The sequence below is a fragment of the Chiloscyllium plagiosum genome, unplaced genomic scaffold (genome assembly GCF_037043375.1).
Source record: "Chiloscyllium plagiosum isolate Xiang-an unplaced genomic scaffold, Cpla_swu_hap1 HiC_scaffold_27, whole genome shotgun sequence".
In the NCBI taxonomy this organism is placed as follows: domain Eukaryota; kingdom Metazoa; phylum Chordata; class Chondrichthyes; order Orectolobiformes; family Hemiscylliidae; genus Chiloscyllium; species Chiloscyllium plagiosum.
In genome coordinates, this window is record NW_028270165.1 from 70,033,917 (window position 1) to 70,051,347 (window position 17,431).

Genomic DNA, 17,431 nt, shown 5'->3' on the forward strand with positions numbered 1-17,431 from the left:
ACCTTTAATATGTTCCAACTGTGAGAAAAGGCCCCATAAACAAAGGGAATCTGTTAACGGTGACTCAGTGGTTAGCATTGCTGCCTCACAGCACCAGGGTCTCAGGTTCGATTGCAGCCTCGGGCAGCTGTCTGTGTGGAGTTTGCACAATCTCCCCGTGTCTGCGTGGGTTTCCTCCGGGTGCTCCGGTTTCCACCCACAGTCCAAAGATGTGCAGGGCAGGTAAACTGGCCATGCTAAATTGCCCGTAGTGTTAGGTGCATTAGTCAGAGGGAAATGGGTCTGGGTGGGTTACTCTTTGGAGGGTCGATGTGGACTGGTTGGGCCGAAGGTCCTGTTTCCACACTGTAGGGAATCTAATCAATTATAATCTATCGCACCAGAAAGTTCGCACTGAGGTGGGGCCATTCACCTGCTCCGAGTATGGGAAAGGACTCATTCATAGAGTCATACAGAACAGAAACAGACCCTTTGGTCCAACTCATCCACACCAATCAGTCATCCCATTCTGACCTGGTCCTATTTTTAAGCACTTGGTCCAAGGTCCTGTAAACCTGTAATTCATGTCCCCATCCAGATGTCTCTTAAATGTTGAAATTGTACCAGCCTCCACCACTTCCTCTGACAGCTCATTCCATGCACACAGCACCCTCTGTGTGAAACTAAAACACCTCAGAATCTTTTCAAATCTTTCTCCTCACACCTTAAACCCATATCCTCTCGTTTTGGACTCCCCTATGTCAAAGGCGGGGCATCAAAAACCCCTCGATTAGATTCAGTCTGTAACTTACTCCCGGTGTCTGTTATTCTGTATATAAACCACTCCAATCCCCTCAATTAGCTTCCAGTCTGTAACTCACTCCCTATGGAGGTTTTTAGCCTCTCAGGTGTAGATCGTGGTGGATACGAAATGCAGGTTAATGACTGTCCTGCTGCCTAGGAATCACAGTAGGCCTGTGGCCTACTTTCGCGACACATGATGGTGAAGACCAGAGATTGTTGGCTCCATGACATAGAGTCAAATGCCCAGAGAGTCGACACCCATGATGAGCATCAGCTCACTGATGTTATATAGTATAGGAAATAAGATCTGTCTTCCCGGTTGGCTGGGGATTCACTGAAGGCCGATTTTTCCCAAAGCCTCAATAGGGTAGGCCACAGTATGGCTGAAGTCGGGGGGGTGGAGATCCAAAGAGAAAAACAAACTTTACCAGCACAGGAATTCAAACCTAGCCCAGTAGGCCCCATGGTATAAAAGGAATTAGTTTGATAGCCTGAGGGTGGTTCGTTTAATTTATACAGAATAACAGATACCTGGGAGGGAGTTACAAACTGGAATCTAATCAAGGGGTTTGGGGTCATTTATATATAGAATAACAGATACCCCATATTCCAGGTATCTGTTATTCCTTATATAAATTCCCCTGAACCACTTACTTAGTTTCCAATCTGTAACTCACTCCCAGGTATCCGTTATGCAGAATATTAAGTCCCATTAAACTCCTCGATTAGATTCAAGTCGGTAACTCCCTCCCGAGTATCTGTTATTCTGTATATAAACCATCCCAAACCCTTGATTAGATTCCAGTCTGTAACTCCCTCTCGGGTATCTGTTATTCTGTATATAAACCACCCCGTACCCCTCGATTAGATTCCAGTCTGTAACTCCCTCCCGGGTATCTGTTATTCTGTATATAAACCACCCCGAACTCCTCGATTAGATTCCAGTCTGTAACTCCCTCCCGGGGTATCTGTTATTCTGTATATAAACCACCCCGAACCCCTCGATTAGATTCCAGTCTGTAACTCCCTCCCGGGTATCTGTTATTCTGTATATAAACCACCCCGAACCCCTGGATTAGATTCCAGTCTGTAACTCACTCCCGGGTATCTGTTATTCTGTATATAAACCACCCCGTACCCCTCAATTAGATTCCAGTCTGTAACTCCCTCCCGGGTATTGTTATTCTGTATATAAACCCCACACCGAACCCCTCAATTAGATTCCAGTCTGTAACTCCCTCCCGGGGTATCTGTTATTCTGTATATAAACCACCCCGAACCCCTCGATTAGATTCCAGTCTGTAACTCCCTCCCGGGGTATCTGTTGTTCTGTATATAAACCATCTGGAACACCTTGAATAGATTCCAGACTGTGAATCACTCCGGGATATCTGTTATTCTGCATATAAACCCCACTCTGAACCTCTGGATGAGATTCCAGTCTGTAACTCCCTCCCGGGTATCTGTTATTCTGTATATAAACCATCCCGAACCCCTCAATTAGATTCCAGTCTGTAACTCCCTCCCGGGTATCTGTTATTCTGTATATAAACCCCACTCCGAACCCCTCGATTAGATTCCAGTCTGTAACTCCCTCCCGGGGAGCTGTTATTCTGTATATAAATCATCTGGAATACCTTGAATAGATTCCAGACTGTGAATCACTCCGGGGTAGCTGTTATTCTGTATATAAACTATCCTACCCCCCACTCCACACCTCAATCTACTCGAATAGATTCCAGTCTGTAACACCTTCCCGGGTACATGTTATTCTGAACATAAACCCATTGATTGATTCTGGTCTGTACCTCACTCCCTGGTATTGTTGTTCTATCTCTAAACCACCCAGAACCTTTTGGATAGATTCCAGTCTATAACTTAATCGTGGGTATCTGTTATTCTATATATAAACGACCTCAAACCCCTCGATTAGATTCCAGTTTGTAACTCCCTCCCAGGTATCTGTTATTCTGTATAAATTAAACGAACCACCCTCAGGCTATCAAACTAATTCCTTTTATACCATGGGGCCTACTGGGCTAGGTTTCAATTCCTGTGCTGGTAAAGTTTGTTTTTCTCTTCGGGTCTCCACCCCACCCCTCCCCTGACTTCAGCCATACTGTGGCCTACCCTATTGAGGCTTTGGGAAAATCGGCCTTCAGCGAATCCCCAGCCAACCAGGAAGACAGATCTTAATTCCTACACTATATAACATCAGTGAGCTGATGCTCGTCATGGGTGTCGACTCTCTGGGCATTTGACTCTATGTCATGGAGCCAACAATCTCTGGTCTTCACCATCATGTATCGAGAAAGTAGGCCACAGGCCTACTGTGGTTCCTAGGCAGCAGGACAGTCATTAACCTGCATTTTGTATCCACCACGATCTACATCTGAGAGGCTAAAAGCCTCCATACAGCTTAGATGCAGACTAAAGCTTCCTTGACACTACACATCCTCCACCCCCCATCAAACATTCCCAGCAGATGGCCAGCATGGGGTTAAATACAAAGCACAGTGCCCTGTAATATGCTGATGGGTGGATCTGCCTCAATAAAAATTGCATTGATCTGAAAGAGATTTTGCCAATCGGCATTTGAATAATCTAACTGCCTCTCTTTCTCTCACTGTCTCTATTTCCCCTCTCTTGCTTTCTCTCCTCCTCTCTCTCCTTCTCTCTTTTGCCCGGTCAGTATCTCTCTCACTTTCTACTTCTCTCAGTCTGTATCTCTCTCTCTTCACCCCCCCCCCCCCCACCACTCTGTCCCTGCTCTTTCCCTCTCTGGTTCTCTCTCTCTCTGCATCTCAGTCTCTTTGTCTGTGTGTGTGTGTGTGTGTCTTTATGTGTATATCTCTCTCTCTGTTGTTCTCTCTCCATCTGCGTGTGTGTCTCTCTCACTGTCTGCCTCTGTCTCTCCCTCTTTCTCTGAATCTTTGTCTCTGCCTCTCTTTCCCTTTCTCTCTGTGTTTCTCTCTGTCTGCCTCTGTTTCTCTCTGTGTGTTTCTCTCTGTCTTTCTCTCTCTCTCTCTCTCTCTCTCTGTCTATCTACCTCCCTCCCTCTTGATCTCTCTACAATCTTTTGTCCATACTGCCCTCAGGCATCTGTTTGGGTTACACTGGTTTGAACCAGGAGTAATCCAGTTCTCACTGACCCAGCCCCAATTCCAGCTTGTTGTCTGAGCCAGGAACGGATCGCAGTGAGACGCTGGTGAGAGAGTGACACACACAGAGACAGAGACAGTTAAAAAATCCAGGTGAGATTCAACACACAGACTGGGTGAGAGAGACACAGAGAGAAAGAGTTCAGATGGGGGAACAGAGAGGAAAAGCCAGACAGTGTGTGAATGGGACTTTCTCTCCGTCTCTCTCTCTCGCTCTCTCTGTTTGTCTCTCTCCTTCCCTCCATCTCGATCTCTCTACATTCTTCCTGTGGGCGCCTCAGGCATGTCTGGGTTGCACTGGTTTGAATTGGGAGCGAGGCAGTTCCCATTGACCCAGCCCCAATCCCTGCAACATGTCTGAGCGAGGAGCCGATCGCAGTGAGACACTGAGAGGGAGGGAGACAGTGACTATCTCCCAGCCTCTGTCCCTTTCTCTCTCCCATCTTCCCTCCCGCTCTTTCCTTCCCCTTCCCTTACCACCCCCATGCCCTCCCCACCCCTCTCTGTCTAACACACACACACACACTAACACACACACTAACACACACACACCTCTCACACTCTCCCTTCCTCTCGCCCAGAGATGCCAGAAAAGGAGAGCAGTCCGGAAGACGAGGGGGAGAGCCAGGAGAGGGATGAGGCCAAGACGACGGAGGAGACCAAAAGCTGGCTGAAGATGCCATCCTCATTCACTGAGGCTCTGAGCACCTTCTGTAGCACGACCACTATCCATGGGGCGGTAAGGCTGATCTGTACTGAGGGCAATCGAATGAAAACCGGCCTATGGGCAGCCATCCTGGCACTCACCCTGGGTGCCATGTACTGGCAGTTTGGCCTCATCTGTCGGCAGTACCTACAGTTCCCCGTTCAAATTTCACTCTCGATCCACAGTGGCAAGATAGAGTTCCCCGCTGTCACCATCTGTACTCTCAACCCGTACAGGTAAGGCTCTCTCTACGCTGTCAACCCTACCCCCAACCATCAAACACTCCCAGGACAGGTACAGAACAGGGTTAGACACAGAATAAAGCTTTTTCTACACTGCTCTCCCATCAAACACTGCCAGGACAGTGACAGCATGGGGTGAGATACAGAGTAATGCTGTTTCTACATTGTCCCCCCATTGAACACTGCCAGGTCAGGGACCACACAGAGTTAGATACAAAGTAAATCTCCCTCTACACTGCTCCCTCCCCCCCCCCCCCCCCCAATTAAACACTCCCAGGGACAGGTACAGCATAGGCTTAGACGTAAACTAAAGCTACCTTTATACTGTCCCCCCACCAAAGACAGCACAGGGTTAGATACAGAGAAAATCTCACTCTACTCTTTCCCCCATCAAACACTCCCAGGACAAGTACAGACCAGGCTCGACACAGAGTAAAGCTCCTTCTGTATTGTCTCTCCATCAAACACTTCCAAGTCAGGGACAGCATGGGATTAGACACAGAGTAAAGCTCCCTCTACACTGTCCCCCCATCCCAGGGACAGGGACAGCACGGGGTTAGATACAGAGTAAAGCTCCCTCTACACTGCCCCCCCATCCCAGGGACAGGGACAGCACGGGGTTAGATACAGAGTAAAGCTCCCTCTACACTGTACCCCCCGTCAAACACTCTCAGGCACAGCATGGCATCAGTTACAGTGTAAAGCTTACTGTATACAGTCCCCACCAAACACTCCCACAGACAGGAACAGCATGGGGTAGCAAACCGAGTAAAGTCTACTCTACATTGTGGCCCCCCCCATCACACACTCCCAGGGACAGGCACAGCACGGGGTTAGACACAGAGTGAGGTTTCCTCTACACTGTGTCAATTAAACATTCCTCGAATAGGGACAACACGGGGTTAGATACAGAGAAAAGCTCCTAGAGGACAGCGAGGTCTGCAGTTGCTGGAGATCCGAGTTGAGAGTGTGTTGCAGGAAAAGCACAGCAGGCCAGGCAACATCTGAGGAGCAGGAAAATTGACGTTTCGGAATCCGATGAAGGGCTCCGGCCCGAAACGTCGACTTCCCCGCTCCTCGGATGCTGCCTGACCTGCTGTGCTTTTCCAGCACCACACTCCCGACAAAGTAAAGCTCTCTCCACCCCTTACCAAACCTGACATGAATATATTTGTGCCCCCTGCAGGTACAAGGAGGTAAGTGCCAACCTGAGGGAACTGGACCTGTTGACCCGGGAGGCGCTGTACTTCCTGTACGGTTACCGGGGCCCCGGGAATGGAGCAGCCACGCCACCCACCCAGGATCGCCGGGCTGCCATCCCACGGCGCCTGGGCCTGCGGCTGATCAACCCAGAGGGGCGGCACGGCTCGCCGGCCCTGGAGATCGGGCCCCGGCGGGGGGGTGGCGGCGGCGGCGAGGGCGATCCCTGGGCCCACAACCCACCCCTGACCCGAAACAGCTCCTGGAAGATCGGCTTCGAGCTGGTAAGTTCTGGTGGAGCGGGAAGAGAACATTCTCAGATCGTTCAGGGGTGCCCTGACCGAGAACCTCTTCCCGGCTGAGCACGGATCCCGTTTCGACCGGTTGACCGACCTGGTGGGGCGGCACAGTAATGCCTTCCAGTGCCCTCCACCAGACCATGGAGACCCCAGACAGTCGCGGGTGAGGCATTCCCCCAATTGCTTTCAGCTACTCTCTTTTCTAACCCCCTCCCCACCCTTTCCCCACCTTGTCCCCACATCCCCCACCTCTCCATACACCCCACCGATCCCCATGCACAGTGCAATTCCACCGGCGGAGACTGCTTTTACAACTGGCACTCGTCCGGCGTGGATGCCCTGAGGGAGTGGTACACCTTCCACTACGTGAACCTCATGGCACGCATCTCCCTCGATGCAGCACCCTCAGACGAGGCGAGGATGGGAGAGTTCGTCCAGGATTGTCGGTTCAACGGCTTCGCCTGTCGGGAGAGGTGAGGGAGAGAGAGAGAGAGAGAGAGAGAGACAGAAAGACAGAGAAAGAAGTGAGGGAGACAGGAAAGAGAGAAGGGACAGAGAGAGAGAGGTGAGGGAGAGAGGAAAGAAAGTGGTGAGGGAGACAGGAGAGAGAGAGGTGAGGGAGACAGGAGGGAGAAAAGGGACAGAGAGAGAAAGGTTAGGGAAACAGGAGAGAGAGAGAGAGAAGGGACAGAGAGAGAAGTGAGGGAGACAGGAGAGAGAGAGAAGGGACAGAGAGACAGAGGTGAGGGAGACAGGAGAGAGAGAAAAGGGACAGGGAGAGAGGTGAGGGAAACAGGAGGGAGAGAAGGGACAGAGAGAGAGTGAGGGAGACAGGAGAGAGAGAGAGAGAATGGACAGAGAGAGAGGTGAGGGAGACAGGAGGGATAGAAGGGACAGAGAGACAGAGGTGAGGGCGACAGGAGAGATAGAGAGAGAAGGAACAGAGAGAGAGAGGTGAGGGAAACAGGAGAGAGAGAGTGAAGGGACAGTGAGAGAGGTGAGGGAGACAGGAGAGAAAGTGGTGAGGGAGACAGGAGAGAAAGTGGTGAGGGAGACAGGAGGTGAGGGAGAGGTGAGGGAGAGAGAGAGAAGGAACAGAGAGAGAAGTGAGGGAGACAGGAGAGAGAGAAGGGACAGAGAGACAGAGGTGAGGGAGACAGGAGAGAGAGAAAAGGGACAGGGAGAGAGGTGAGGGAAACAGGAGGGAGAGAAGGGACAGAGAGAGAGAGGTGAGGGAGACAGGAGAGTGAGAAGGGACAGAGAGAGAGTGAGGGAGACAGGAGAGAGAGAGAATGGACAGAGAGAGAGGTGAGGGAGACAGGAGGGATAGAAGGGACAGAGAGACAGAGGTGAGGGCGACAGGAGAGATAGAGAGAGAAGGGACAGAGAGAGAGAGAGGTGAGGGAAACAGGAGAGAGAGAGAGAGAGAGAAGGGACAGTGAGAGAGGTGAGGGAGACAGGAGAGAGAGAGAGAGAAGGGACAAAGAGAGAGAGGTGAGAGAGACAGGAGAGAGAAAAAGAAGGGACAGAGAGAAAGATAGAGAGAGGGGCAAGGGAGACAGGTTAGAGGGAGGGAGGGAGAGAGAGGGAGAGAAAGACAGAGAAGGTGAGGGAGACAGGAGAGACAGAAAAAGGGTCAGAGAGAGAGAGATGGAGACAGAGAGACAGAGAGGGAGGTAAGGGAGACAGGGTAGAGGGTGGGGGAGGAGAGCAAGAGAGAAAGAACATAGAACATAGAAAAGTACAGCACAGAACAGGCCCTTCGGCTTACGATGTTGTGCCAAGGATTAATCCTAATGTAGAATAAAAAAACTTACTTACGCACCCCTCAATTCACTGCTGTCCATGTGCATGTCCAGCAGGCACTTAAATGTTCCTAATAATTCTGCTTCCACCATCATCGCTGGCAATGCATTCCATGCATTCACAACTCTCTGCGTAAAGAACCTACCTCTGACATCTCCTCCATACCTTCCTCCTAATATCTTAAAACTTTGACCCCTCATCCCAGTCAATCTTGCCCTGGGGAAAAGTCTCTGCCTATTGACTCTTTCCATGCCTCTTATTGCCTTGAATACCTCGATCAGGTCACCTCTCTTCTTCCTTCTCTCCAGAGAGAAAAGTCCAAGCTTAGTCAACCTCTCTTCATAAGATAAACCCTCCAGTCCAGTCCAAAGCCTCTGTATCTTTCCTATGGTAGGGCGATCAGAACTGGACACAATATTCCAAATGTGGCCTCACCAGGGTGTTGCAGAGCTGCAGCAAAACCTCGTAGCTCTTAAACTGGATCCCCCTGTTAATGAAAGCCAAAACACCATATGCTTTCTGAGCAACCCTTGGGTGGCAACTTTGAGGGATCTATGTACTTGAACACCAAAATCCCTCCGTTCCTCCACACTGCCAAGGATCCTGTCTTTAATCCTATATTCAGAATTCAAGTTCGACCTTCCAAATTGCATCACTTCGCATTTATCTGGTTTGAACTCCATCTGCCATTTCTCAGCCCAGCTCTGCATCCTGTCTATGTCATGCTGCAGCCTGCAATAGCTCTTAATACTTTCAACAGCATCTCCAACCTTTGTGTCATCCTCAAATTTACTAACCCACCCCTCAATCTCCTCATCCAAGTCATTTATAAAAACCACAAACTGCAGAGGCCCAAAAACAAAGCCCTGGCAACCACTCCCTTCTTTCTGTCAGCCAACCAATTCTGAATCCAGATAGCCAAGTTCTCCCTGTATCCCATACCTCCTGACTTTATAAATGAGTCTACCATGGGGCACCGTATCAAATGCCTTGCTGAAGTCCATATTCACCACATCTACTGCTCAACCTTTGTTGACCTGTCTTGTCACCTCATCAAAGAACTCAATAAGCTTAGTTAGGCATGACCTGCCCCTCACAAAGCCATGCTGACTGCCTTTAATCACGCTATGCTTTTCCAAATAGTCATAAATCCTATCCCTCAGAATACTTTCCAAAACCTTGCTGACCACAGACATAAGACTGACTGGTCTGTAATTGCCAGGGATTTCCCTATTACCTTTCTTGAAAAGAGGAACACCATTCACCTCCTTCCAATCCTCCAGAATGACTCCTGTGGAGAATGAGGAAGCAAAGATCTTCACCAGCGGCTTAGCAACCTCTTTTTTCGCTTCCCGGAGCAACCTAGGATAAATCTGGTCTGCCCCTGGGAACTTATCAATCTTAATGTTCGCCAAAATTTCCAACACGTCAACTTCATCAATCTTGATCTATTCAAGCCCATATTCCAGCTCCTCAAAGTTCTCATTTTCAACAAGGCCCATTTTCTTAGTAAAAACTGAGGCAAAAAACTCATTCAGAGCTTCCCCTATCCGCTCAGACTCCACGCACAAGTTCCCTATGCTATCCCTGATCGGCCCTACTTTTTCCCTGATCATTCTCTTATTCTTCACGTATGAGTAAAATGCCTTTGAGTTCTCCCGAATCCTTCCTGCCAAGCCTTTCTCGTGCCCCCTCCTGGCTCTCCTCAGTCCATTTCTGATCTCCTTTCTAGCAAGCCTGTTATCCTCCAAAATTGTGCTAGATCCTTGCTTCCTCCACCTTACATAAGCTGCCTTCTCCCTTTTGATGAGAAGATCCTCTGTTCTCGTCATCCAAGGCTCCTTAATCTTACCCCTTCATACCTGTCTCAGATGAACAAATTCATGCATCACTCGCAACAACTGCTCCTTAAACAGAGTCCACATGTCTGCTGTGCCCTTTCTGTGGCACAGAACCACAGAGAGAGAGAGAGAGAGAGAGCTGTGAGGGAGAGAGAGAGGTAGAGAAAGACAGAATGAGAGAGGTGAGGGAGAAGAGCGAGAGACAGAAAGATACAGACAGAGAGAGAGAGAGAGAGAGAGAGAGAGAGAGAGAGAGAGAGAGAGAGAGAGAGAGAGAGAGAGAGAGAGAGAGAGATGAGGGAGCCAGGAGAGAGGGACAGAGAAACAGACAGAGAGACAGAGATATGAGGGAGAGGGGAAGGAGAGTGAGAGAGGGTGGTGAGGAAGGAGGGAAAATGGAGAAAGGGAGTGACAGAGAGAGAGGGCAGGGAGAGAGTCAGAGGGAGAGAGGGGATTTATTCGAGGGTGAATGGGACAGGGAGAGGGATAGAGACGGGGTCACCGAGAGGCAGAGAATGACAGAGATGGAGAGTGAGGGATGTCACTGATTTCTCCATCTCTCTTACTAATTCCAGTTTTGACACATCTTTTCACCATCCAATTTATGGAAACTGTTACACCTTCAATGGAATTAATAGCAGCATACAATGGGAATCCTCGCAGGCTGGAAAAGACCATGGTGAGTGAACTTGGAGAGTAAAGCTCCCCCTACACTGTCCCCCATCAAACACTCCCAGGATAGAGACAGCAAGGGGTTAAATAAAGTGTAAAGCTCACTCTATGCTGTCCCCCATCAAAAACTCCCAGGGACAGGGACAGCATGGGGTCAGATATAGATTAAAGCTCTCTCTCTGTCTCTCCCTCTCTTTCTCTCCTTCTCTCCCCCACCCCCACCCCTCTTTCTCTACCCCACCTCTCTCTCTCTCTGTGATGCCCAGGTCTGTCCCTTGTGCTCAGGATTGAACAGAATGACTCCATTCCTTTTCTGTCGACGGCAGCTGGAGCCCGGATGATGGTTCATGCCCGCGGTCGCTCCCCCTTCATGGAAGATGGTGGCTTTGATGTTCGCCCAGGACTGGAGACTTCCATCAGCATGAGGAAGGTCAGGGATGGAGAGAGGGAGCCTCTCATCTCCTCCATCATTGAGAGCCACTGCCTCTCTCTCTCTCTCCGTCCTTCTCTCTGTCACCCCCTCCACCCTATCCCTATCTCTGTAATCCCCTCCAGCACCCTACACCCCTCCATCTCTCTGTCACCTCCTCCAGCTCCTACACTTCCTCCCTATCTCTGACACCTCCTCTGATCCCTACACCCCCTTCCTATCTCTGTCACCTCCTTCAGGCCCTACATCGCTCCCTATCTGTCGCCTCATCCAGCCCTACACCCCTCCCTTTCTCTGTAACATCCTCCAGCCCCTACACCTCTCCATGTCTCTGTAACCTTCTCCAGTCCCTACATCCCTCCCTATCTTTGTCACCACCTCTGGCCCCTACACCCCCTCCCTATCTCTGTCACCTCCTCCGGCCTCCCTATCTTCTCTCTCTTTCTATCTCTGTTCAAGCCTGGTTCTGATCTATTTCTCTCCTCCCCGTTTCAGGAGGTGGTATCTCGCCTTGGACAGCCATACAGTGACTGTACAGAGAATGGCTCTGACGTGAAAGTTCATAATCTCTACAAATCTGACTACACCCAGCAGGTAACTGAGCCATGGTGTTGCTGCCTCAGCTCGGTCTGTGGAGATTTGGTGATTGTTGGGGAACAGGTTAATGATAATGTGCTCAGTCCTTCTCGAAGCCTCCAGGCCTGAGGCTTTCTCACCTTTTTCAGAAGTTGGCATTGCTCAGCCGCAGACTCCTGGGCCTATTGCGTAGATTCATGTTCTTTAGCCTCATCTCCTGGGCCTATGGCAAAAATTGGCCTCCTTAGGCCTCAGGCTCCTGCGCCATTTGCTGATGCTGGCTTCCATTGGCCTCAGGGTTCCCAGCCTCTTACTAAGGTTGCATTCCTAGGCCTCAGGCTCCCGGGCCGATTGCTGAGGTTCATGTTGTTAGGCCTCAGCCTCCAGAGCCTATTGGTGAAGATGGCATCCCTAGGCATCAGGCTCTTGGGCTAGTTGCTAAGCTTCAAATTTCTGGCTTCAGGTTCTCTGGCCTGTTACTCAGTTTCCTGGTCCTTCTGTTGCTGCTCTCAACAACGCAGTCCAAGCCTTTCCCAACAAACCTTTGCACTAAGGCCCTGATTGTTCCTCTCTTTTCCACCCACTTGCTCTTCCAAAAGACTTGCGTCCGTTCCTGCTTCCAGCTCACCATGGTGTCCCGCTGCGGCTGCGCCTACTATTACTACCCGCTGCCCTCAGGAGCAGAGTACTGCAATTACAACAAACACACCGCTTGGGGTAAGTGAGGCCTGTTGTGATAGGCCTGTATTGCATCCACAGTTAGTCACATATCCTAAAACGAGTTACAGCCCGTTATGACCTGTTGCTAAGGAGGAGATGTGTCTTGGTCAGGATTTTGAGGCCTGTTGTTGAGGATAAGGTGGGATTTGGACAGGGTTTGGAGCCTGTTCCCAAGGAGAAAGGGTAATTGAAAGGATTTTGGGCCCAAGCTAAGGGTAAGCTTGGATTTGGTCATAGAATTTGGGCCTGTTGCTAAGGATAAGACAGTATGTGGACAGGGTTTAGGACTTAAGGATAAGGATGGGTCAGGAGTTAGTCAGGGCCCGAGGCCTGTGGCTAAAGGTTGAGGGTAACTGGTCATGGTTTGGGGCCATTGACAAGGATACGATAGGGGTTGGTCAGAATATTCATAAGTAGAAGGATAAGTGGAAAACAGCCACGATTTTTGATTTGTCGCTAAGAATGAGTTAAGAGTTGATGAGGGTTTGGGGTCTTTTGCTAAGGAGAGAGAGAAATTTACCAAGGCTTTGGGCCTGTTGCTAAGGGCGGGATGGGAGCTAGCCAGGGTTGGGGCCAGCCAGGGTTGGGGCCTATTGCTAAAGAGATTTAGCATAGTCTTAGGCCTGTCGTGAAGGACGAAAGGGAAGCTGGCCAAAGCTTTGGGCCTGTTGATGTGCAGGGAAGGAAATTGGCCAAGACTTTGTACCTGTTGCTCAGGATTAGAGGGAACTTGGTTACAGTTTTGGGCCTGTGCTCAGGATGAGGCAGGAATTGGTCAAAGGTGACCAGAACAAAGAACTTCCTGCTCACCTCTCTCTGTCTCTCTCACCACCAGGGCACTGCTATTACCGGCTGGCAAAAGAATTCACAGACGATGTCCTCGGATGTTTCAAAATCTGTCAGAAACCATGCAAGTGAGTGTAAAAGCAAACTCGGAACCAGGCCTCAACCAGAATGTGGAGAGGGCAGGCACTGTCAAAAGGTCAGTGCTGAGGGAGTGCCGCACTGCCGGAGGGTCAGTGCTGAGGGAGCAGGCACTGTTGGAAGGTCAGCACTGAGGAAGCGGGCATTGTCGGAGGGTCAGTGCCGTGGAAGCGGGTACTGTCAGAGGGTCAGTGCTGAGGAAGCGGGCACTGTTTGAGGGTAAGCACTGAGGGAGCAGGTGCTGTCGGACAATCAGTACAGAGCGATTATATTTAATCTAATTCTTGGTGATATTTTCAGACAAACTGAATATCAAATGACAGCTGGATATGCAAACTGGCCATCAAAAAATTCATTGGTAAGTCTAATGAAATTAAATCAACTAAAAACCCACCTGTATTTGGAGCCACATGCAGTCTTTCTCTATCTCTCTCTCTCTCTCACACAGACACACATGGGCGTACACACACACACACACACACGTGTGAACACACACACACACACGTGTGAACACACACACACACACGTGTGAACACACACACACACACGTGTGAACACACACACTCTCCCTCTCTCTCACACAAAACTCACTCTGTCACATACTCTCTCACAGATACTCCCTCTCTCTGTCTCGTTCACACACTCTCTGTCGATAATGTTGCATTTTCTATCCAATCCGCAGAGCTGGATGAATCCTATCTTCCAGAATCAACACCGTTCTGCCACCTCCAACAGGTCAGTAACGTTGAAACTCCCCCTCTCTCTTCTTCTCTCTGGCTATCTCTCACTGTCTGTCTGTCTTTTCAATCTGAATGCCTCTCTCTGTCTTTCCATCTGTCGCCCTCTCTCCAAGCCCACCACCTATTCACCCTGTCCCTTTCTCCCTACGGAGCAGGAAGGAACTGGCCAAACTGAACCTCTTTTTCCGTGAGCTGAACTACAAATCGATGAGGGAGACCCCAGCACTGCCTGTGAGTTTCTCTTGCTCCATCGGTTTCGCGGGATCACCTTGTGCTCTCTCCCCGGGAAATAGGGGCATCGAGTGGAGGGGGTCTGCCCAGATGGGCAGGGAAGTGTACGTCGAGAGGTGACCGAGGGGTCTAATGAAACATTGAAATCTTAAAATGCCAATCTGCGAATGTCGAAGTAATTGAGTTGCACTTTCGCAAGTCCTAGAGGTGTGAGGGACAGGCGGGAGAGTTCTGAAGTATGGGGCTGATGAGAAGGAGAGATGGAGGAAGCATTGGGCGCTTCCCTTTGATGGGAGTCACAATTAACATCCCGGTCTTGCCCTTACCTCCTACCCCTGTAGGTGGCGGTCATGCTTGCCAACTTGGGAAGCCAATGGAGTCTCTGGCTCGGCTCTTCTGTCATGTCTGTCCTGGAGATGGTGGAACTTATCTTCGACCTTATTACCCTTGCTGTCATCTTGCTCTGGGCCCGCTCTCCGAACCTGGGATCTCCCGCCGAGGAGTCCGCCCATCCGTCGGATGCTACTCTTCATGTGCCCCCCTCATTCTTGTAAACTCCAAAGAGTACGGACCTGACCTCTACAGATTACACAGTAACTCCACACCTCTGGGATCAGCGAGTGAACCTTCTCCAGATTGCTTCTGACATCAGTCTCTACTTCCTCAGATACAGCACCCCAAAACAGTTTCTTCAGATACAGGACCCCAAAAACTGTTTGCAGTAAGCTGGCCGTGGTCTGACACGTACCTTGCACATTTCTAGCAAAATCTCTCCCTACATTTATACTCCATTTCTCAGCAACAAAAGACCATTTGCATTCCCAATTCCCCACTGAACTTACACACTAGGTTTCTGTGATTTATGTACTCCTCTAAGTTGTCCTGTCCGGCAACCTTCACAGTCTGTCACCTTTGAAATAATATCCTGTTTCTCTATTCTTCCTGCCAAAGTGCAGAACTCCTCAAACACCCTCACCTCAAAATGATTGGAGTGGGAATGGATTTGGCATGGGAACAGTTCGAGGATGAGGCTGGGATTGAAATACAGTGAGTGATATTGTTCCTTTGATAGATAGAGAGAGAAGGAAAGAGCCAAGAGAGAGACTGAAGGAGACAGCAACAAAGAGAGGTAAAGATGGAGAACGAGAGACAGTGAGAGACATACAGAGTGCAAAACAGAGAGAGAGAGAGGTAGGGAGACACATAGAAAGGGGAGGAACAGGGAGAGGTAGCAAGAGAGGGAAGCAGAGAGCGAGAGAAGTACACAGAGAGAGAGGGAAGGAGACAGCAAGAGAGAGAGAGAAACACAGACAGACAAAGTGTCAAAAAGAGCGAGATACAGTCAGAGAGAGAAGTAGAGAAAGAGAGAGAGACAAGGACAGGTAGAGAGAGACAGGCAGAGAGAGACAGATAGAGAGACACACCACACAGGGGGAGAGAGAGAGGTAGGCAGACAAACAGAAAGAGAGGAAAGGAGACAGCAAGTGAGAGGTAAAGATAGAGAAAGAGAGACAGAGTGAGAGACAGAGCAGTGAGGGAGAAGGAAAAAAAAGTGAGAGAAAGGAGACAGAACGGGAGAGAGACAGATAGGGAGAAATGCACAGAAAGACAGAGAGAGAGAGATGGTAAGAACTGAAAGAACTGCAGATGCTGTTAATCAGAATCAAGAACAGACATTACTGGAAAAGCTCAGCTGGTCTGGCAGCATCTGTGTACAGAAATCAGAGTTTATGTTTTGGGATACAGCTTTTTTTTTTGCAGAAGGTAGGGTACGGGGAAGGGGGTAAGGAATAAATTATAGGTGAGAATAGACCTGAAAGGGAGAGAAGAACAGTTGGATAGACAAAGGGGTGGATAACGAATAGTCTCAGAGAATCAACAGCTGCTCATGAGGACTATTAGTGGTGAACAATGGGTTGTGTCTAATTGCAGACCATATGATTAGATTAGATTCCCTACAGTGTGGAAACAGGCCCTTCGTCCCAACAAGTCCACACCGACCCTCCGAACAGTCACCCACCCAGACCCATTTCCCCCTGACTAATGCACCTAATGCTATGGGCAATTTAGTGTGGCCAATTCACCTGACCTGCACATCTTTGTGACTGTGGCAGGAAACCGGAGCACCCGGAGGAAACCCACACAGACACAGGGAAAACGTGCAAACTCCACACAGACAGTCACCCGAGGCTGGAATCGAACCTGGGACCCTGGTGCTGTGAGGCAGCAGTGCTAACCACTGAGCCGCCGTGCCACCCCTATGACAAGTCCTGGCATCGAGTGGGTTAGGTAAAGGACATGAGAGAAGGAGCCTCATGCCCTGAAACTGTTGAATTCGATATTGAGTCCGGGTAGAGTTCCCAAGCAGCAAATGAAGTGCAGGAATAATAGCAGCAGGAGTCAGCCATCTGCCACTCTGACCAAAACAGATGACCGACGTTGTACTCCACCTGCCAGACCCAGCCCACTCACTTAACCAATCTACATCCTTCTGCAGACTTTCAGTGTCCTCTGCACATTTTGCTATATCATTCGCTTCTGTGTCATCTGCCAACTTTGAGAAGTTACCTCTGGTCCCCAACTCTAAATCATTTATGTAAATCGTAAACTATTATGGTCCCAACACTGACCTCTGAAGCATACTACAAGTGACTGACGCGAACCATTTACCCCCACTCTCTGCTTTCTGTTAGTTAACCAATCTTCTCTCTATGCTAATATGTTATCCATAATGCTGTGCACTTTTATCGCATGTAGCAGCCTTTTGTGTGGTACCTTGTCGAATGCCTTCTGGAAATCCAGCCACACCACATTCACCGGTTCCCTGTTATCCACCGTGCTTGTAATGATCTCAAAGACTTCCAATAAATGAGTTCAACATGACCTGCTGATTCTCTTGCTGGGAAGAAAATGAGAGTGTGAGAGACAGAGAGAGAGTGTGAGTGGGAGTGAATGTTACTTGTCCCTTGTCAGCCCGACATTGATTATTATCCACGTCTTGCCGCATTTGGACTCCTGCTGCAGCATCTGAGGAGCAGTAAATATTATACAATCATTGACGAACATCTCCATTCCTGACCCCCCCCCCCCACCACAATTG

At 49.6% G+C, this 17,431-nt stretch overlaps 1 protein-coding gene across 3 annotated transcripts in view; it reads left to right on the forward strand.

Annotated features, from left to right (window-relative positions):
- LOC122543594 (epithelial sodium channel subunit alpha-like) overlaps positions 1 to 17,214 on the forward strand; it is an 18,354-nt gene extending 1,140 nt beyond the window's left edge. For 2 of the 3 annotated variants that reach the window (XM_043682415.2, XM_043682412.2), the window contains exons 2-13: positions 4,526 to 4,886; positions 6,079 to 6,376; positions 6,674 to 6,864; positions 10,614 to 10,717; positions 10,977 to 11,140; positions 11,636 to 11,734; positions 12,316 to 12,433; positions 13,272 to 13,350; positions 13,661 to 13,718; positions 14,043 to 14,095; positions 14,256 to 14,331; positions 14,673 to 17,214. In XM_043682415.2, coding sequence (XP_043538350.2) covers positions 4,528 to 4,886; positions 6,079 to 6,376; positions 6,674 to 6,864; positions 10,614 to 10,717; positions 10,977 to 11,140; positions 11,636 to 11,734; positions 12,316 to 12,433; positions 13,272 to 13,350; positions 13,661 to 13,718; positions 14,043 to 14,095; positions 14,256 to 14,331; positions 14,673 to 14,885 — 1,812 coding nt within the window. In that variant the 5' untranslated portion in view covers positions 4,526 to 4,527 and the 3' untranslated portion in view covers positions 14,886 to 17,214. Of the gene's footprint in view, positions 1 to 3,883; positions 4,038 to 4,525; positions 4,887 to 6,078; positions 6,377 to 6,673; positions 6,865 to 10,613; positions 10,718 to 10,976; positions 11,141 to 11,635; positions 11,735 to 12,315; positions 12,434 to 13,271; positions 13,351 to 13,660; positions 13,719 to 14,042; positions 14,096 to 14,255; positions 14,332 to 14,672 lie in introns of those variants that run through there. The other variant, XM_043682414.2, reaches the window with a different exon arrangement.
- Positions 17,215 to 17,431: the final 217 nt, after the last annotated feature.